This window comes from Rhodamnia argentea, chromosome 7 (genome assembly GCF_020921035.1).
Source record: "Rhodamnia argentea isolate NSW1041297 chromosome 7, ASM2092103v1, whole genome shotgun sequence".
In the NCBI taxonomy this organism is placed as follows: domain Eukaryota; kingdom Viridiplantae; phylum Streptophyta; class Magnoliopsida; order Myrtales; family Myrtaceae; genus Rhodamnia; species Rhodamnia argentea.
In genome coordinates, this window is record NC_063156.1 from 577,765 (window position 1) to 598,555 (window position 20,791).

At 39.3% G+C, this 20,791-nt stretch overlaps 3 protein-coding genes across 5 annotated transcripts; all 3 read left to right on the forward strand.

The window, feature by feature from the left end:
• The first annotated feature begins 3,968 nt into the window (after window positions 1-3,968).
• Window positions 3,969-7,306, forward strand: LOC115740955 (protein YLS7). Its single transcript, XM_030674624.2, has 3 exons — window positions 3,969-5,162; window positions 5,597-5,871; window positions 6,254-7,306. Exons 1-3 carry the CDS (start codon window positions 4,622-4,624, stop codon window positions 7,046-7,048), a joined length of 1,611 nt encoding a protein of 536 aa, XP_030530484.1. The 5' UTR covers window positions 3,969-4,621; the 3' UTR covers window positions 7,049-7,306.
• A 1,968-nt stretch (window positions 7,307-9,274) lies between these two features.
• Window positions 9,275-15,926, forward strand: LOC115740950 (65-kDa microtubule-associated protein 3). 2 transcript variants are annotated; one of them, XR_007199412.1, is made up of 13 exons: window positions 9,275-9,517; window positions 10,964-11,053; window positions 11,190-11,396; window positions 12,338-12,589; window positions 12,695-12,898; window positions 12,990-13,145; window positions 13,261-13,420; window positions 13,501-13,652; window positions 13,739-13,826; window positions 13,953-14,026; window positions 14,106-14,180; window positions 14,346-14,739; window positions 15,181-15,307. XR_007199412.1 is itself a non-coding variant. In XM_030674610.2 (13 exons), the coding sequence occupies exons 2-13, from the start codon at window positions 10,982-10,984 to the stop codon at window positions 15,672-15,674; spliced, it is 2,226 nt and encodes a 741-aa protein (XP_030530470.1). In that variant the 5' UTR covers window positions 9,276-9,517; window positions 10,964-10,981; the 3' UTR covers window positions 15,675-15,926. The 2 variants fall into 2 exon arrangements, 1 of the variants encoding a protein (XP_030530470.1); XM_030674610.2 differs by having other exon boundaries at window positions 9,276-9,517; window positions 14,346-14,637; window positions 15,181-15,926.
• A 904-nt stretch (window positions 15,927-16,830) lies between these two features.
• LOC115740961 (AT-hook motif nuclear-localized protein 6-like) lies at window positions 16,831-20,561 on the forward strand. 2 transcript variants are annotated; one of them, XM_030674651.2, is made up of 6 exons: window positions 16,831-17,060; window positions 17,270-17,724; window positions 18,124-18,191; window positions 18,851-18,982; window positions 19,837-19,998; window positions 20,181-20,561. In XM_030674651.2, the coding sequence occupies exons 2-6, from the start codon at window positions 17,379-17,381 to the stop codon at window positions 20,400-20,402; spliced, it is 930 nt and encodes a 309-aa protein (XP_030530511.1). In that variant the 5' UTR covers window positions 16,831-17,060; window positions 17,270-17,378; the 3' UTR covers window positions 20,403-20,561. The 2 variants fall into 2 exon arrangements, with proteins under 2 accessions (XP_030530511.1, XP_030530503.1); XM_030674643.2 differs by having other exon boundaries at window positions 17,273-17,724.
• Window positions 20,562-20,791: the final 230 nt, after the last annotated feature.

Below are 20,791 nucleotides of genomic sequence, written 5' to 3' on the forward strand. Positions count from 1 at the left end.
GATATAAAATGGGCTAATTTAGTCAAATATCCGTATCTGCCACCTGTTCTATCGTTTTTCACTTCGGAATGAAGAATGGAGAGCAAAACAAATATGCTTCACACTTTCTCTTATCAACGGCTAACAAACGACAAGATAACGATAGTTTAATTTTTAGTTGATGTAGTTTCTTTTGTAAATCGAGCATTTATTTCATTATTTCACAAATAAAAAAGTCAATGTCGTCACGTAGATCGAACTCCTCCCTGTTGCAAATTGTGAATAATACCACTCGAGAAAAGTAATTTGTACTATAGAAAATTAAAGAAACAAAGCAGTATGGGCAGCATGTCCCTTGGGACTACTATCAAAAAAGTCCTAATCTAACCGCATTAGTATAAATTTAGTGAACCTTTTAATTGGACTAATTTCGTCTTAAAACTTTTTTGCTTTGCTATCATTTCAAACCTTTCGATGGATTTTGGCTGAAAATCGCTGATGTGAATAACATCCATCTTACCCGGCGCATCAATCGTTGACATGGATAATTTTTTTAATAAAACATTTTAAAATTTTTTTTCATTCACTATGACTAGCTAGGGTCATTGGAACCCTTACAGGCGAGGGTTGGCTGGCCATTGAAGGCTGCTGGGTGAAAGTTGACCGGCTCTCGCCATATTTGGGCGAGATCTTTCGCAGACTCGTCCGTAGCCAACTAGGTTGCGATGACCCTAGGCGAGGCCATCACGGCCTCGAAGGTTCTCTCTTAGGGACTTTGCGGCTGCGGTCCTCGCCTAGATTTGGCAAGGGTTCCGGCAATCCTAGCCATCCAAAGTGAATGAAAAAAATAATAATTGAAAAAACTTTTAAAAAAAAATAATTTAAAAATATTTAAAAATTGACCGGCGACGATATCAACGATTTTCAACCAAAATTGGCTAGACGTACTGAATTGATACTAATGCAAAAATGTTTAGGACTAAAAATTGATCCAGTTGAAAGGTTTACGATTGAATTGGTACAAATGCAATAATTTTAGGACTTTAGGAAGGATGATTCACCCAATTTTCAAGGTGTTACATATCCTGTAATTTTCTATTTTCATTTCACTCAATGGAAGTATCTAACATGGCATTAGTGATCAACCGCATTCAAATGTCTTTTTGAGTCTCGTATTGGTTCACATTTGTATGGTAGTCTCCGGATGGAATCAATGAATATTATGAAGATTAAAGCATGTTTCAATTGAGGGGAAGCATCCACCAAGGAAATAACGTTAATTGACTCCATTGCACGCATAGATTTTTTTTAACGAGTTTCATAGATTGTGTACTTTGCTCATTTCTTTTTTGGCCAGATACTTTGCTCATTGCAATGCAATAATAATGGCGACATGATGACATCATTCAGCCAAAAGAAAAAATTGAATACAGCCTTAAATTAATCAAAGCTATTGCACACCTACATAAACCGACATTGAGTAAATGTAATTAATGAGCATATAATCCCGGGAAAATCACTAAAAAAGTCCAAAATCTATTGCAACTATGCTAATTCAGTCATAAATTTTTTTTTGTATCAATTCAATCCTAAACTTTTTACAATTATGCCAATTCAGTCCATCCGGTCAAATTTGGCCGGCCGGCGATGACGTGGACGCTGGCCGGCGGCGGTCATCTGGCGACATAATATTTTAATATTTTTAAATATTTTTTAATTTTCTTTTTCAATTTTCTTTTTCAATTGTTTTTTCCTTCCCTCTTCATCTTCTTCCCCTGCAGCAAGCAGCTTTGGCACTCTGGAATGTAATCTTGTCCTACGATGTCCATCACGAGCGGCTTGGAAAAATACCAATGTCTCGATAGTGAACGTGAAATCCACCTCGCTAGGGGCCGGGCGAGACTCCACCTTGCCACAGCTGGGCGAGGCTCGTCGCGCCGGCCCGGATCTCGGGAGGTCTCGGCCTATCTCGCCCGGCCATTGCCGGACCAAGCAGGCCCGGGCGACGGTGAGGTCGAGCCTCACCATGGCTGGGCGAGGCTCGACATCGCCAGATCCGAGCTAGCGAGGCCCGATCTCCCGTGGCCCCAATGAGGTAAGCCTTGCCTAGCCATGCCGGTGGCCGGCGGGGCAAGCTTCACCCGAGGCGGGTCGTTGGCCAAAGGAAGAAGACGAAGGGCCAAAGGAAGAAGACGAAGGGCTAGAGGAAGAAGATGAAGAGGGAAAGAAAAAAAAAGAAATAAAATAATAAAAAATATTAAAATAATGTGTCACCGGACACCCGACGCCCGCCGGCGTCCACGTAGCGTTATCTGGGCAAATCTAGTCGGATGGACTGAATTGATACAATTGCGAAATGTTTAGGACTGAATCGATAAAAAAAAAGTTTAGGACTGAATTGGCACAATTATAATATGTTTAAGACTTTCTTGGTAATTTTTCCCATAATCTCTCATGTAAGTACTAATAAATGTATTCGACAATAGCATGCAATCTCTTACTCGCTTTCTTCTTTACTTTTCCTGGCCTGTTCTTACTGTTCTTCAGAGAACGCATGTGACGGCTGTGGATGTAATATTGCGATAAGAACGAGATTTCGCTTAGTGGGATCATTTTTACTAAACAAAAAGGGTTATAGAGGGACCCCCGTAATAACTAATAATAGTTGTGTGCCGTTATAATGACATGTTAAATTTTCTCCAAATTCTTTATTTATTTAAGGATCGGGTAAGGTGATTTTTATTCCTGACTTTTCCACTTAAATTTTTTGAAAGTTACACTTTGACTTTTATTTTAGCTAGAATTACATAAATACTTTGTGAAATACTCGAATTTTGACATGTACAACTGCATTTGTTTTCTCGTGATTTATTTATTATCTAAAACTTCCAAATAGACTTTGCCTTTTCAATTCTATTGAACACCAGCTTAAATAGCCTTTTGGGCATAAGGACACATCAAGTGTCAATATTTGTATATGACGCTCATTTTGGTGTCAGTATTTTTTTTGGGATCACTTAAGTGCCAAAACGGAGAAAAAATGATCATTTTAGTGCCAACGACGAGAAATTCTGACAACTTCACCCGAGTTGGCACTTAAATAATTATTTTTAAAAAAATTAGCACTTCAATGATCCAAAAAACGATTACTTTAGTGCCAACGACAATAAATTCTGGCGATTTGATCGGAGTTGACACTAAAATAATAATTATTTTTTAAAAAAATTGGCACTTAGCCACGGTGTTAATAAGACGGGAGAGATAGAAGTGGAAGTAAGTATAACCACTTCTTATGTAGTTATTTTAATATACTTTGAATAAAGGCAAGCATAAAGGCACATAAAATAAAATCTACCAAATAGACAAATTTAATAAAATTGCACAATAATTAAAGATATTATAATATAAAGTAAAGTGTAAAATTAGAGTTAAGAGATAGGTATAATTAGTTTAAGAGAAAATTTCAAATAAGGGTACGAAATACTCTCCTTTGTCATGTAAAAGCTTAAAGTGAACCTTATTTCAAATAAAAGCCCGAAATGCCATTTTTGTTTTAAACAAGGGCCTAATCAAGAGCATTTTGGTCACTTTTTTTTTTTTTTCATTTTTTCCCATTTCTCTTTTTCTTTGTTTTGGCCGACCACGACGACCCTTGCCTAGATCCGGCGAGGGCTACTCTCGTCGGCCGTGAGCCCTCGCCTTTCGAAATAAAGAAAAAGAATGAAATGGGAAAAAAAAGAAAAAACAAAAACAAGGAAAAAAGTTTTAAAATGAAAGGACGAAAATGTCCATGATCTAATCATTCTTTGAAATAAAAAAGACATTTTAGATTCTTATTTGAGATAATATCTTCTTGAGTCCCTTATTTTAAAAAAAAAAAATGAAAAAGCTGTAAGCTTTTCCAAAAAATAAAAAACTTACCAAATTTCTGTTATTCAATTACGAGCGTAGATATTTTCCTTTTTAATTATCTCCGGTGGCTCCTGCGTTCGTGGTTTTGCCTCTGAATTTCTTCTTTTTGCGCGGCGATCTGCTTAAAACAATCGAAGTGCCATTCTTTCCTTCCTTCCCTCCCCGATATCTCGCTGGTTTCGTTGAGCGATCCTGATTCTAGCCATCTCCATCTGGCTCTCTCTTCCTCATCGTCCGCTTTCTCTTTCGCATCTTCCCCCCCCACGCCGACGCGCCACCTTCCTCTCCACCTTCTCTGCAACCCCATCTCATCGATTGCTTCATCGTGTTTTTTTCTAGGTGCTTGGCTCTTAAATCTGATCCCCGCACTTTGGATTTTGCGTTCTATCATTGCGAGGATCGGCCTCTCCCCGGAATCCCTTCTCAGCTCAGGGTCGAGATTTCTGGGCCCTTGTTCACCTGAATAGCTCCTGTATTAACTGCTACGAGCAAAATTATCCGCTTCGCTTGCTCGAGAGTGGTTTCTCGTGGCGGCTCATCGGCTGAATCGGATATTGCCGGAGATTCGTCCTATTCTGGGAAATTTTAAGATCCTGGGTGGCGATTCGGGTCGGTGGTAATGTAGCTTATGGATGAAACTTGTGGGTAGTTTGAGGATTAACTTGCCAAAGAAAGACGCATTTCCTCTTTTGTGGTTGAGTTGGAAATTGGGTTCGATTTTGGAAAAGCCATGACGATATCCTCGCCCAAGGGTTCATCCGCAATTACTCCATTCCCAAGGTCGCTTTCGGTAATTACGATCGCCATCGGAGGACTTGCCACGTTCTTGATGGTCGCCTCTCTGCTTCTTGTTTCTCATCCCATCGGCTCCAAGGTTCGCGGGTATTTTTATGGCATCGACAGCTCGAGCAAGGTAGATTTTGCGGTTTTCCCTTATAATGACAGTAGAGTTGCCCGCTCCGTTGATAAAAGCGAGGATGTAGTTAGTGAGGTTCCTTCGTCGAAGCCTTTTTCTGAAGTACACACGAGTTCAAATGATTCTTCAACCTCGGTGGCAAATAAGGAATTGGAATATCAAGTGAACCCCGTCCCACCCATCTCGTCTGGATTACCTTCGGGAGAGGAGGACGATTCCAGTTCTAAAAATGATAAGCTCATAGAGAACACTGAAATTGCTAACCCGGTCTTGTCAGATGCGCCTGATGTTTCTGCTTATTCAGCCTCAGGAACTACACCGGCATCAACATCTGCTAAAACTTCAGTTGAGATTGGTAATCTTCATATTTATTTAATGGGTGTTCTTGTGAGAACTTGCCTTTTTGGTTTATCTGACTGGTGCTAAGAATAAAATCTCGGGAATCTTAATTTTGCTGTATTGTAGATCGTGACATATCATGCAATCTCAGAGTTCTGTTTTTCTTATACAGGAATCGATGTTTCCATATGCACTCAAGTCAATAGAGAAACATGCTGTTTTAGATTGCAGTTTGGTCACTCCTAATGGGAGGCTCTCTTACTTGTTTTTCTGGTCCTAGCCTCTTGCCCATCTCTGTTAACTAGCTGCTTGAAGTCGATTAAGCCATAATCTTTTATTTATCTTCTTCTTGTGAGTTCTTGCATTTGCATATGTTTGACATGGTTGTGGTCCTTCAGTTCCTGCTGCAATTGGATTAGAATCTGATTATTGGTTTTATGCTACATTTAGGTTGTGATCTGTACCATGGGAGTTGGTTTTATGATTCACTCGGACCATCATACACAAACAATACCTGCCCAGTTTTGACACAGATGCAGAACTGCCAGGGGAACGGAAGGCCTGATAAGGAATACGAGAATTGGCGGTGGAAACCTTCTCAGTGTGATCTCCCACGATTTGATGCCAAAAAGTTTTTGGAGTTGATGAGAGGAAAGACGCTAGCTTTCATTGGCGATTCTGTCGCACGTAACCAGATGGAATCCATGTTATGCATCCTTTGGCAGGCAAGTCTCTGCCTCATATCCGATCTTCCTATTTTGCATCCTTATGGATTAGGCTAATAAATAGTTAAGGATTTGTTTGAATTGGAAATATTTGCTTCAATTGATCAGTAGCTTTTAATGTGATAAGTTGCTATTGCGATATAAACTCTCTTTCTGAGGTTGTCCAACTTAGAGTCCTTGTAAAAACTCACCAACTTTTTTGTGCCAATATCAGAATTTTTCAACTGCCAGAAAGTTGTTAAGTACAAATAGATGCTATTCAGGGGGCAAAGAAACAAAATGCAGCGTGGGCCAATTGATCATATGACATGGGAGAATTGAAACTCTTAAGCTCTCTGCTTAGGGGAATGCTTCCTTATTGAAAAATTGGGTTGTTTTCCAGGTTGAAGTACCCAAAAACCGGGGAAACCGAAGAATGCAAAGATGGTTTTTTAGGTCAACATCTGTCATGATTGTTCGCATGTGGTCCTCATGGCTTGTGCATCAAAGCTCCGAAGCAATTGATTTTGCTCCAGAGGGCGTGGTAAAGCTTCACCTCGATGTCCCCGACCAAGTTATAATGGAATTTCTTCCCAAGTTTGATGTGGTCGTTCTTTCCTCTGGCCACTGGTTTGCCAAGCAATCAGTCTATGTCTTGGACAAAAAAATTGTTGGTGGACAATTATGGTGGCCAGACAAATCTCGACATATGAAGGTCAATAATATTGAAGCGTTTGGAATATCTGTCGAAACGATCATCTCTGCTATTGTCACGCATCCAAATTACACTGGGGTAACCATTCTCCGTTCCTATTCACCTGATCATTATGAGGGTGGAGCTTGGAATACGGGGGGGTCTTGCACTGGGAAGGTGCAGCCCTTAGCAGCTGGGGAGTTAGTGGAAAATGGTTTTACGAATATAATGCATGAGAAACAAGTGACAGGCTTTTATCGTGCGATGAAGAAGGCGACCAACAAGTCAAAGATGAGGTTGATGGATATCACTGAGGCTTTTGGATATCGTCATGACGGGCATCCTGGCCCGTACAGAAGCCCTGACCCAAACAAGATCACAAAACGTGGTCCGGATGGAAGGCCTCCACCACAGGATTGCTTACACTGGTGCATGCCTGGCCCAGTTGATGCCTGGAATGAACTTGTACTTGAGATTATTAGGAGAGAGCTTGATGGCGACTGAACCTTCTACACCAAAAACGTGGCATTCTTGTATCTTTATAGTTTGAATTATTATGCCAGGAAAATTTAATTTATGTAGGGGCCAGAGTTAGCTCGGTTCTTCTTCTTCTTCTTAAAACACACACTAGGGAAGAAAATGTACTCCCCAAAGCATTTTTTGTCATAGTGAAATACTGTAATTTATTTGTTTGTCTCTGTTGTCAGTTTAGACAGATTAGTTAGTGATGAAAAATCTTCTGGACTAGTATTCTTTCCTGATGATCTGGAGAAGTCGATGGCAAGCATCTGAGGATATTCTAGTCAAGGCATCAACTGAGGATATTCTAGCCAAGGTATCAACTTTGTCTTGTGAAAACTTTTTGTCACTTGGGTGGATATTCATAATCACCTTGTGAAAGAAAATTTTGACTTGAGAGGAAATGAAAGTGTAAACCAGACATTCCTGATCCTCAATTTGGTATGATATCATGGTGGATTTCCTTATCCATTTGATTTTGCAATATCATATTGAGTTTTGGTTGTTCGAAATTATTCGGAATCTTCGGACCACTTTGCTTTGGTATCCAGCTTCTGTTTACCCGCTTCCTGTAATTGTGATGATTCGGTTTTTATCTGGACATGAACTGCAATGTGATCTGGTCCTGCTAATGTTATAACAGCAATCCGCATGGATATGGAGTGGTGAATATACATCAGGATTATTGCCTAAATTGTTGGTTCCTCCCCCTTGTGAGTTATATGTTTTTTTTTCGGCTAAGTCCTCTGGAAATCCGCGCTGTCTTTTTTATGGCAGTCTTTATGGGCGTTTTTTAGTTGGTATTGGCAATAGGATCATTTCCTCTTAAAGTCTTCATGGGTGGCTTTTGTCCTTTGTAATCAGCAGTATAGTTCTCCACAAAAGAAAGGGTTATGTCTAATCGCCAATTACGTGATATTGTGGTAGGCGATTGTAGATATTATGATTGACTAGAAGCCAACAAAAAAAATTCTAGGGTCGTATTAATGAGTATCTTTAGGGCATTTTCTTATAAGGCGAACGACAGGAAAATTATCAAAAAAGTTTTAAATCTATAGTTGTGCCAATTCAGTTCTAAATCTTTTGTATTTGTGTCAATTCGGTCCATTTTATCAGCCGATCTTTGGCATCAACTTTTTTTAATGACATTTTAGTATTTTTATAAAAAAAATTTGGGTTTTTTTTTTTTCTTTACTTTTTTTTTTCACCAACCCTAAGGGCCTGTGAGGGCCTCAACGCCCTTGCTAGATCCGGCCAGGCAAGGTGGTTGCTGCCCCCAGCCCTAACTGTCCGGTAAAAAAAAAAAAAAAAGATAAAAGATAAAAGATTCAAAAAATTATTAAGATATTACTAAAAAAGTCCATGTTAGCATTGATAGTGCCTTAGCGCCGGCCGGCCAAATAGGTTGAATTGACACAAATGAAAAAGATTTACAATTAAATTGACAAAACAAAATGCTTATGATTAAATTGACACAATTACAATAAGTTGAGATTTTTTTTTTTTTTGTAATTCTCCCAATGAACGGCAAATGGATCAATTTTGCATATCACGGAAAGATGTATCTTGAAAATCGTAAATTTTGTTGTTGATTACTCAACAAATGCTCTTCACTCATTTGTTAACAAATTTTCTTTCAAACTAAAAAAAAAAAAACATTTCTTTCTAATTTCTCCTCTTGATATATTAAAATAAATGTAAAAATTTATAAAATCAACTTTAAATTTGTTATTGTTCGGAGTTTTTCATGTAGAATGGTAGCAAATTGTACATAATAGCAAAATTATCGACATTTGACACACAAAAAAAATAAAATACAAACTTATTGACAGGTAATTTTTAAAATTCTAAAATGATTTGTAACGATATATCCACATGCCGATAAATTGCCATGTGAAACAATAAAGTTACCGATGAATTAAGTGAAAATCGTCAACAAACTGAACCACACAGATCCCATTCCAACCCACGTACCAAATAAAAACGAAAGAATTGCCCCCTGTTTTGCCCGCGAAAGAAAGAGAAGAAGAAAAAAAGAGAGAGAGAGAGAGAGAAACATTCAATTATTCAAAGTCCTATGGGAGGGCCCACCCTGATTTCGTCACCATTGCCCGATTTCAAATTCAAACGTCGTTGAGATTTCATTTGACTTTGCGATTTTCATTTATGTCCTCCTTCGTTAAAAATGACACGTCCGTCGCGTCCGCTCTTTAACGGTCACCTTTTGGCCCCCCCCCTTCTCTCCCTCCTCCTCCAAGTTCAAATAGAAAAGAAAAAAGAAAAAAACCGACGTATCTCTCGGAAAATTTCCCCGGAATTCAGCGACATCAACCAGTACTGTGAATTTTCCCGGAAGGAAATCGGAGTTTCTCAGGAAAACTCCACTTCAGAGGGTGCCGCTGCTGCATTGTATTTCTGGAGACGGAGGAAATCGCTGAGCATCGCGTCGTCGAGGTTCGTCTTCCTCTTCACGGCATGCGCTCTCCGATTTCCCTCATTTCTTTAAGCTTTCGAAGAGGCACGAGTTCTCTCTGGAGTGCCCTATTTTATGAGTTTGAAGCGAATTCTCCGAACTCGGAGTTCTTTAACCTCCAGTTCCAGTTGAGCTGAAATGAATGATGTGCCCTCTGCAATTTGATCTCTGGTTTTGTCCTTCTTCCTTTTGGTCGTTGAGGAGCTGACCTTGCTCTCGGATTTCGTTCGTGTGCTTTTCATTTCCGAAATTGCTGACGGGACAGACGTTTGTGTTGAACTAATGAATGATAGAGGTTCAGCGGTTTTCATGGAATTTCGTCACTAGTTTATGATGAAGCAAAGTTCTCTTGCTGTTTTATTGTAAATCTCTTGACCATGTAGATCTGAATTTGTTAACCTCCTCTGACAAATGAAGCTCGGAGTTGCTTAGAGTTGGTCCAATTTGTGTTTCCTCGATGGTTGTCTTCAGACATGCACTCTTTGTTTTTAGTCTCTCCTTTCATGGTTGGCTATTCTCTCCTCTTTAGGTTAAGGAGTTAGCTCTCAGATACCTTTCACTTTCTGAGCTTTTGAAGCTGCCGGAGCTTGCATTTTGAACTAGGCTTTACATGTGGTAAATTGAAATTGGTTCCATCAAATTTACTCGTTGTATTATGTTCCAAGTGGTCAATGCTTTTCTTCGCTGTTTTGCTCCAGCTCCTGTTAAAGTTGAACTGAGGCAAATTATGTGGACCTTGTCCAACTTTGCATGACCTATGAGAGTGAATGTCTGACAAAGAGTTGTCTGTTTATTTCATCCATTGAGATTGGACATATCTAAAACCTGATTACCTTAAGTGATGTGCTTGTTGAACTGAAGCTAAATCCAAAAGTGATGATATAGAAGGATGGATGGCTGTTAATCATGCCATTCTTCTAGTTGTTTGAAAGTTTTACCAATAAATACTGTCTGAGCATGTATGGTGGAGGCTATTTCCAGGAGTTGGAGCTGCAAGCTTTTGCAAATAGTAATTCAATTTCGCAATGGAAATCTTATTCAGTTGATAGTTGTAATTACTTAAGGATTGGTCTTTACATGTTTTGCATTTTTAGTTCCCACCTGTGTTATTCTGGTATATTGTTTAGCGCTTTTTGGTTAATCGATAATTTCATTGCTACCAAGTGTAGAGAAGGCCAGATTCCTCAAAGGCCCAAAGCCACCTTTAGTTTACAACCAAATACCAGCCCAGTAACACATTAGACTCTTGATTGCATTCTTCAAAGGTTTACAGAGCTAGTCTCTTAAGAGAAATGATTTATTGCCCTCCCATTCTTTGGAGGTCTGGATGTCATTTACCTTTTCTGGTTTTGACTGACCATTGCAATCTATTAGCTCTCTCACAATCATATGTTTCTGTAACTTGTCAACATGATCATTGCCAACAGGTGTAGCGGCTGTTAGACATGTCATGCCTTCAAAGTGATCCTCTTCTGCAAGTGGAAACGACATGTGGAACACTTCTATGTGAACTCCAGGTTTTTCCTGAACAGAATGAGGATTTATTCGTATATGTTGTTCTGTCGTAATTGAAAAAGGTCGCTTTTCTTTTCTGATAGTAGGTTTGTCAGCGTAGATACTTACAGACTTTCTTTCACGATTTGGATTCTATAGATAATCTGGGATGAAGTTGGGGAGTCCGATGCAGATAGGGATCAAATGCTTCTTGAACTTGAAAAGGAATGTCTACAAGTATATATGAGAAAGGTAGATCAAGCAAATCGCTGTAGAGCTCAGCTAAGGCAGAGGATAGCTGATTCTGAAGCAGAACTTGCAGCAATCTGCTCTGCCATGGGGGAGCGGCCAGTACACATAAGGCAGGTTAGGACTGTCCTGACAAAGTTCTTTTAGGAGTCAAGTATTTTGAAATAATTTTATTTCTTCCATCCTTTGATAGAACGTAACAACTAGTAAAGATTGCAAATCATTGAGACACACTGAAATCCATCTCAGTTCTATAATTTGTCAAATCTCACTTTGGTGTAGTGAAAGTGGCATGTAATCTTAGGGATTTTTCCCTCTTTTACATAAAAAAAAAAAAAGTGTGGCATCAATGTGTTGAAGGGATACCTAATAAAAATATCGAGAACTAGTCTGCTCGAGGAGGTTCATAATTGAATTGAAATGTAAATCTTTTAGAGCAATAATGAGTTATTATGAACATACTGTCCAAAAGTAATTTGGGAGTAGGTTTAGGAACAATTGTCCAACATAAAAATGGTTTCCAAAAGTATAATCAAGTCTAACATGTTATGGGTTCTTGAGTTGTTGAGTCTTTAAGCATCTTTTTTCTACATGATTGCATTAATTTCCATTTCAGTAACAGTAAAACGGAAATGTCATCTCGCAATAATTCAAGCGCATACTACATGATGAATAATGGGATTCAAAAACAGGTCTTAGATAGCCTCTCGAAACCAAAAAGAGAAAAAAATATCCTTAACTCCAAGTCTAAAACCTAAATGCTACCTACTGTTTGAAAGAAAATATTTATGGTTGACAAAGTTACTGTCAGCCAACTGAGAGTTATACAGCATCTCAGGTAAAAGATTTTGAAATCGACAACTAGCATATTGCAATTGAAGGCTCCATGCGAGCTCTTCGAAAATTCATGGTAAATCATGATAACAGACTCCCTGTGTTGGTAGGACGTCGCTACTACTATGCTTTATAAATCTTCCAGGACTTCAGAATCCTTCTTTAAATTCATCTTTATTTTCGGGATGTACCAGAAACATTTACGGTTTGGAATTCTGTTCCAGTCTGATCAAAATGCAGGAAGCTTGAAAGAAGAGCTCAAGATAATTCTTCCTCAGTTGGAGGAGATGCGGAAGAGAAAATGTGAGAGAAGACAACAGTTTATTGAAGTTCTAGAGCAAATACAGATTATTATAAATGAATTACATAGGTCGAAAGAACATACTTCTTCTAAAGTAGTTGTGGATGAAAGTGATTTATCCTTGAGGAAGCTGGAAGAACTCCATGGACAGTTGCATGCACTTGAACAAGAGAAGGTTAAATTAGTTTGTTCTATTTGCTTTTGCTACTTTCATCATCTTGTATAGGCTGCTAATTTTTCACATATCAACATATATTTCTTGCTCCAAATTCTTGTCCAGAGCAATCGCCTGAAGCAGATTCAGGATTATATGTGTACACTGAACTCGCTCTGCATGGTACTTGGACTTGACTTTGAGCACACAGTTTCTGAGGTTCATTTAAGTAATGCTGGAGGATCGAAAGATATAAGCAACGGGATAATTGAGCAGTTGGCTTCTATGATTAAAAATCTGCGAGAGATTAAACTGCAGAGAATGCAGCGGGTAAGTTTTATTCCTTTCAACTATCAAGATTTACCTCAGAGTAGTAATCATAGAGGGAATTGGGGAGTTGTAATTGTTTGGTTGTCCACAGCTTCAAGACCTTGCAACGAACTTGCTGGAACTATGGAATTTGATGGATACACCTCTCGAGGAGCAACTAATGTTCCAAAACGTTACTTGCAATGTAGCTGCGTCTGAACATGAAATAACTGAGCCCGATGCCCTCTCAGTGGCTTCTATAAATGATGTGAGATACATGTAACGTTGATTATCTGCACATATCACAAGCACCACGTCCGGTTTCTTGCACTAAATAGATGGATGAAATTGCTAATGGATTTACGCATGAGCATTTTATATAGGTTGAAGCAGAAGTAGCTCGGTTGGAAGAATTGAAGTTGAGCAAAATGAAAGAGCTTGTTTTAAGGAAGAGGTCAGAGCTAGAGGATATTTATAGGAAGACACATTTGATCCCTGAAGAAGACAGTACCATGAGCTATATCATTGAAGCTGCGGAGTCTGGTAGTTCCAAAACCCTTGAGCACATTGGCAAGACCAACTCAGCAATTGCTTGAACTCTCTATGCTCACTTTTTCTTGCAGGAGCCACGAATGCCGCTAGTGTACTTGAACAAATTGAAGTTCATATTGCGAAAGTCAAAGAGGAAGCTTTTAGCCGAAAAGAATTGCTTGAAAGGGTTGAGAAATGGTTGGCTGCACGTGAGGAGGAGAGCTGGCTTGAGGAGTACAACGGGGTTGAGTGTTCTCAATCATCCCTTGGAGTTACAAATGGACATTTATCCACTTTATACTGCTTAGTTACTATGTTCTTTGTTTCCAGGATGAAAATAGATATAATGCTGGAAGAGGGTCCCATCTTACCCTTAAGCGTGCTGAGAAAGCTCGATCACTGGTTAACAAACTACCAGGTACTCAGAAGAAATGTCGCTCTTGTTGTATATGTAAATCTGAAAGCATGAGCTCGTGTCTTAAATTCCTTTCTCATCTCTACCATAATGACCTGATGAATGCACTGCTTAATCTCATTGCAATAGCGATGGTTGAGGCCTTAGCTTCGAAAACTGTGTCATGGGAGAAGGAAAGAGGGATTGAGTTCACTTATGATGGCGTAAGTATTTAGACGGTTCAAACAGTAATTCTGATTGTTTCGATGATGTATTTCTGAAACTGTTAATCATTCTATACAGATCCGACTACTCTCTATGCTTGAAGAGTATACTCTTCTACGGCAGGAGAAAGAACAAGAACGCCGTAGGCTGCGGGTATGAAACTGTTGAAGGACTTACATTTATCTATCTCAAAATTTTATAAGAATTTTTTGCTGGATATTTTGCCAACACCCCAACACAGAGGTGCAAACAAATTTTGAGACTGGAGGTATAGTTAAAGAATCAAAGTGCTACTCTGCTTAATTTTACTTGTTTCAGGACCAAAAAAAGCTTCAGGGACAGCTGATAGCAGAACAAGAAGCGTTATATGGGTCAAAACCTAGCCCCTCGAAAGTTCAAACTTTGAAAAAGGCTCCTAGAATATCAACTGGTGGAGCGAGCAACAAAAGACTTTCTCTCGGGGGAGCAGTGCTTCAAACTCCCAAAGCTGATCCACTCCACTCCTTAAAAGCTATGCCTCATTCACGTCCTATAAAGAAGAGTGATAGGATTAAGAAAAATGACAGATTCAATAATCAACAAGATGATGGCTTTGCAGCTTTTTCAGCTGGTAAGTTCGTTTGATCTGTAACTAGATGTATTTCTGGTCATGCGTTAGTGGTTTTTTTCAGCATCTGGGTTGGGGCAATACTCCTGGATACGGTGCATTGAGGTTCGTCACTTATAAATAAAGCCTTCGTTTAGCCTCTTTATAGAAGTCTTGCATTCAATATGACATCGACAATAATACCAATTTGCATGTATCCGCTTTTTTAAAAATGTGTTAGTGTTGGAATTTCTCTTACAGACACCTTTCAAACTGCTTGAACTTCTCACGTTGTTTACTTAGGATTGATTAATGGGCATTTCCCACCTGATAGAATGTTGGAATAAATGGTATTCCTGCAATTGATGGATTGTTTATAAGTTTGATTGATTGACCAAAGGAATAAAGCAAGCTTAACATTCTCTTGGAAAGCTTCTTCTCTAGGGCCGATGGGAATATCTCAACTTCTATAATGACTGTTGGTCTTCTCAAAATCATCTACTGGGGCCAATGGTCAGCATACATTTCCTTATGCCCAGCTCAGCTTCGTTATTTTATGTCATATAGGTAGGAGAGGGTTGGATGTGGCTGGCCCTCCTGCAAAGAACTCATTTGGTGCTGCAACTGCTTATGAGCTAGAGTCGCCCATGAGACGGAAACCCTTCTCACCCATCACCTCTTCAGTGTTAACAAAGGCCCACAGGACTAACTCGTTGGACAATGCATCACATGGAGAGACGCTACAGAAAGCATTTCCAAGTAACAACACGTTTTCTACTCCCTTGAAGCAGACTCTTCTGACAACAGATGACGAAAATATGACTCCCAGGACGATGCCAATCCATGTTCCCTCCACACCCTCCACAGTGTCAGTTCCTATGCACACTGCCATGACACCGGATCTTCTGTCCTTGCCTTCTGGTGCGGGTACCATGAACGTCAAAGAAATTCCTGAGGAGATAGAGTACTCTTTCGAAGAACGAAGAGCTGGATTCGTGCTTCATAGATCGAATATCAAGTCAGTCACTCATGTCCGACGGTATGAGGGGAACATTAGCTAAAGACATTTCTGCATACTTCTCCACATTCACCCTTTGTATTTCAAAGTCATGATGGTCTAGTCAATTACAATGGCCTTACTGATTATATGTACATAGTCTACGAGCAATTGGTGTAGCCGTAGGGACAGTTGAATTCCTGCCTGATTAGTGTTGCTGTTTTGTCGCAACTGCTTTATCCTGTTTTGCTAAAAAAAAAAGGCTTTTGAAGACTTTTGCAACATTCCTTCTCCATGTAATGGAACTCACAGGAAAGAAAGGATGCATGAAAGAAGTGTGGTATCAGCGATCTCGGTGTGCAAAATGTTTGGAAACCTCCTCGAGTGTACTGGCGAAATATCGTTTTCTCTTGGTCGAGTTTACATTGTTGCTGCTAAAATCAGATACGACAATTGATGTTCACTGAACAAACATTAAAAGAACGAAAATATGGCGATATGATCGGAATTCAACCATGACTTGTCTTGCCGCATGTGTATTACCGTTTATAAGTGAGTGAAGGACTTTACCTTTCAAACAGCACAAATGGAATGACTTTGACATTAAGTTTCCATGGTTTAGCTTATGACACAGGCGCGTACAAGCTATTTTGTTATGCCTGAGTTGCATCGGGTAACTCTTTGTAAAAACTGATGTTGAATGGCGAATGGGGATGGAGAAGTCAAATGGTTTCACAGTTGGCAAGCTCAGAGTCCTTGCTCAAGGCATGTTCCAATCTTTCTTAAAACGGTTAGCTAAAGGCATGAAAGATTCTCGAATCTGCGTGGACGAAAGGTAACCTCGGCAGTAGCCAAACATAGTTTTCTCTCGGCCCTCGTCTTCTATTTTTGGTTATGAAGAGGTTTGACTTTTAGTTCGACCAACCGAAAGGCAATAATAATAATAACAATAACAATAATAATAATAATAATAATGAACCAAAATAGCTTCCCAGAGCTTCAACTTTTGTCATGCTCCTTTTTTCTTTTCTTTTTCCCGTAAATTTGAATTAAAATCAATGAGCTTTTTAGGAACTGTCAATTTTAAATTAAAATTATTTCCCCAATTTCAGCAGTCATTAGTGCTATTAATTAATTCCAATACCTCGATTATTTAATTTCCATTATTAGGCATCGAAGACGGACGCCAAGCCCTTTCTCAATCGGACTTTTATACTTTGAATTACGACAGTTGAAATATTCATAAAAAATTACAATCGGTAATATTTTAATATGACTTTGGGAATTTTGTTGCATTTTTTCCTACTACATTTATTTCTCCTCAATTTCGTGCCGGAAACCCTAATTTCAACAAGACTGCATTTCCTTGCGGCACTGCTGATTATTATTATTTTTTTGAATTTTTAGGAAGTATGAGTCGTGATCGCTCCGGAAGGTCGAATCTTCAAAGGTAGGATCTGCTTTTTCTAGATTTGGGATGATGGTTTTCTGTAAATTGATTGTGTGAACCAATTTCTAGTTCTTGGCCAGAATATCCAATGTTCTAGCTCAATTATTTCGTCTTCCATGAATCATGATTGAAGCCGATGTATAGCGAGTTTTCTCTTTACAGATCTCAATTTTCCCCAACGCTGAACTCTTTATCTTTTGATCATTCAGCAGTTAATTCAAGAACTTGATGCCATACTAGCTGAAGCTCAGTATCCAGAGTATAAGCTCAATCAGGGTTTTTGGGGTTTTTCTTTCTTGCTTTGGGTTATTCATATTGATGGAGGAGAGAGAGGAAACAAGTTCCGAATTTGAGGGAGAGGAAGGTGCAGAGAGCTTCAGAATTGAACCAAGAACTGGAAATGCTAACCAAATTGATGGGCCGGCAATGTTGGTCAATCTACCGGCTGCGACTGCGCCACCGACGAGCATAGCAGTGCCTGGCATGAAAGTCTCGAAAAAGAGAGGGAGGCCGCGGAAGCATGGTCACGATGGAGTGGCATTGTCGCCAATGCCGATTTCGGCTTCGATTCCCTTGAATGATGGAGTTCCGGCATGGGAAAGAGGCAAAGGGACATCAGTGGACGCGATACTGAAGAAGCATAAGGTTGAGTATGAAAGTCCAGGTACAAAGTTTGAGCTTCAGTCTGCACGTAGACGTTTCGATTTGCAAAGTTAGTTAATCCTGTCATTGAGAAAAAACATTAGAACCTTTAAGCTGTTATTGTAGTAGAGTTTAACAAGAGAAACGCCTCACTGATTTGCAAAGATCAGAGAAGTCAATTTTCTCTGAGGCACAGTATAACTTAGATTTAATTGAGCTAATTGGTGCTGTAGTAGAGTTTAACAAGAGAAACGCCTCACTGATTTTTAAAGATCAGAGAAGTCAATTTTCTCTGAGGCACAGTATAACTTAGATTTAATTGAGCTAATTGGTGCTGCTCACCCTCTTGTCTCAAGTCTGATGATCGGTTGCTTTTTTGTCTGTCTATTTGTAATTTTCAAGATATGTTTGTATTTTGCAGCAAAGAGGGTTGCATACTTTGTTGATGCCAATTTCACGCCTCATGTGCTTGTTGTCAGCCCCGGTGAGGTATGTAGCATAATTTAAAGATGAAAGCTAATTCTTATTACGTATATGGGGCTGCAGTACATGTATCCAACCATCGTTCATGTAGTAATGTATTCATTGACACATAGTGTGGTTGAACTGAGGTTCTGTATTCATTGACATTAACTCAGGTTTACTGTGTCAAAGGAAAGGTTTCTGGTAGGTTCTCTAGGTCTAATTATTAAATGAAGTTAATTCAATGGTACAGAAGCCTTCATACATTGGATTAGACATGATTGGACAATTGCTGGACTTTCTACTGTTGTCTTAAATTATTTTAAGTGTGCTCACATATAAAAGTTCATATATGCTACTTGGTTTACAGTCTTTGCTTGCCCAGTTTAGGATTATTATTCTGATTGAACTGTTCCTAGGATATATTCACTTGAATAGGCCTTGCAATTAGCAATTTCTGTCAGTAACAGATTCCTTTTGACGAAACATATCATGAGATTCATACATCTGGGAGATATTTTTGCAGTAATGATGTCTCGTATGATTGGCTGTGCTGAATTAACTGACCGAAAAAATGGTGATGTGCGATTGCAGTATGTTACGTATGTGTTCCTGGTTTGAACATTGTGGCACAAAATTGACTATTGTGGGTGTTCTGTATCGCTACCTTTCACTTGAGTTTGCAGGATGTCATGATGAAGGTTATGTCATTCTCTCGACAAGGATCTCGAGCTATTTGTATTCTCTCTGCAAACGGTACAATTTCCAATGTGTCACTTTGTCAGCCTACTTCTTGTGGGGGTACTTTAACATACGAGGTATGGTCACATATTTTGTACTCTAGAAATACATGATTGGTTAGAGTGACATTTTTGGAAGTAGTAGTCAGATGCCACTATCTATACAGCTTGAGTCTGCTGAGCTTATTCACATGGTATTTGTATATGTCAGATCAATTAAAACACGAGAAAATTGAGAGAAATAGATGGAGAAAGAAATATCAGTGATCTTACGGGGGAAAGACTGATGATGTTGTCGTACTAGAAGGGGGAAGTGGACAGGTAGTACTTATTTTATGCCAGCCTTTGCTCCTGGAACACGAGGGCTCCGATGGTAGCAATTGAGAATAGTAACCATCCATCTATGCTTTTCGGTAATGTAGATAGTTAATCGACTCTTGTACTTTGACCAGGTACCAATAGTTGGCAGTTTCTGAATATAGCTTCTCTTGACATGGTATCACTCTCGACCTTGAAAAGTTTGTTACTGGATGTGGTATTGCTGTAAATGGCATGAGTTGTTGGTTGTAAAATTGGCGGTTGCTGTCATGGGCTTTTGGTCTACTTTTCATTGTGTCTTTGGAGGCATATGCAAGTTTCTTAGTTGAGATGATCATTTTCATGGAAATCTGCATGGAGAGATGTAAAAAAGTTGATTTGCCCAAGGAGCTAGTTCTCAACTAAGAGGCTGAACCCTGACATATATGATTTCTTTTCGTTTGCCCTTCCTCTTGGACCACTGGCATGTGCATTTTGACTCTTCCCATTGTTGATATGCTTGTTAACTTGTTTCTGCTTTTTAACATCATTTTTCTGTCACTGTTGTCCTGATTCTTACAAAAAGAGTTAGATCTAGCATGATGTTTAGCCTCTACCTCTCTTTCTCTTTCTAGGGTTGCTTCGAAATTCTTTCCCTGTCTGGATCATTTGCGCCTATCATGAATGGGGGAACAATCAGCAGATCTGGCGGGATGAGCGTCTCTTTGTCAGGCCCGGATGGTCGTGTTATTGGGGGAGGGCTAGCTGGTCTATTGGTGGCTGCTGGCCCTGTGCAGGTAAGATCCCAGCCCGTCAGAATTGAAGCCTTCTTTCGAGCATTCAGATTGATGCCACCTTCCCTATTGTTTTCTCATTATGCCAAAGGGAAATGAATTTAAAGTTATTTACTTGAACATCTTCCGGCGTGCACCATGTTCAATCCTTATGCTTTGCCTTAACATTCTATTCTGCATTTCAGGTGATAGTGGGAAGTTTCTTACCAGGTCATCAGATGGAACAGAAGCCAAAGAGGCAAAAACTTGAGCCCGTGTCGAATGGAGTTGTTACTGTTTCCCACGCCACCTGTGATGAAGAGCCATTGGGTGCTTATGGTGGAGTTAAGACAATTGTTACATCATGGTCTTCCTTCGATGAAGAGAATATTAATCCTGTCAATAACTTGATGAGTTTTGCTGTTTGACAGTAAAATATCTTTTTTCTTAATAAAATGTCTTTCTCTACTAAAGAACCTACCGGCTTTAGTTAATCGGATTTGAGGATTCTAATCGCATTGATGTGTTGTATCCGATTCCTTGCATCCCTATGAATAAAACTGCTCAGGATTTTTCTTTTTCGGTCATAAAACTGCTTAAGATTTGTTAGAACTTAACCTATGCTGACACTGATAGGGACGCCCCACCCATCCCTAATTGTGTTTTCCTTTTGTTTTTTGGTCGAATCCCTAATTGTGGTTCACAGTGTTGGAAAGTAGCAGTTTTCTTTTCCCCCCCAAAAGCGCAGAAGCTTTATTGCTAATTTCCCACCGGACATATCAATCTTTAGTAGGAAAATAGAAAGAATCATCAGATG

Bases quoted from the DNA above. Each gene is read 5' to 3' on its own strand.
- LOC115740955 (XM_030674624.2), top strand. From the start codon at position 4,622: ATGACGATATCCTCGCCCAAGGGTTCATCCGCAATTACTCCATTCCCA. The intron at 5,163-5,596 runs GTAATCTTCATA...TGCTACATTTAG, and splicing joins TAAAACTTCAGTTGAGATTG to GTTGTGATCTGTACCATGGG. The intron at 5,872-6,253 runs GCAAGTCTCTGC...GTTGTTTTCCAG, and splicing joins TGTTATGCATCCTTTGGCAG to GTTGAAGTACCCAAAAACCG.
- LOC115740961 (XM_030674651.2), top strand. From the start codon at position 17,379: ATGGAGGAGAGAGAGGAAACAAGTTCCGAATTTGAGGGAGAGGAAGGT. The intron at 17,725-18,123 runs GTACAAAGTTTG...TGTATTTTGCAG, and splicing joins GGTTGAGTATGAAAGTCCAG to CAAAGAGGGTTGCATACTTT. The intron at 18,192-18,850 runs GTATGTAGCATA...TTGAGTTTGCAG, and splicing joins TTGTTGTCAGCCCCGGTGAG to GATGTCATGATGAAGGTTAT.
- LOC115740950 (XM_030674610.2), top strand. From the start codon at position 10,982: ATGTCATGCCTTCAAAGTGATCCTCTTCTGCAAGTGGAAACGACATGT. The intron at 13,146-13,260 runs GTGAGATACATG...CATTTTATATAG, and splicing joins CAGTGGCTTCTATAAATGAT to GTTGAAGCAGAAGTAGCTCG. The intron at 13,653-13,738 runs GTTGAGTGTTCT...CTTTGTTTCCAG, and splicing joins GGCTTGAGGAGTACAACGGG to GATGAAAATAGATATAATGC.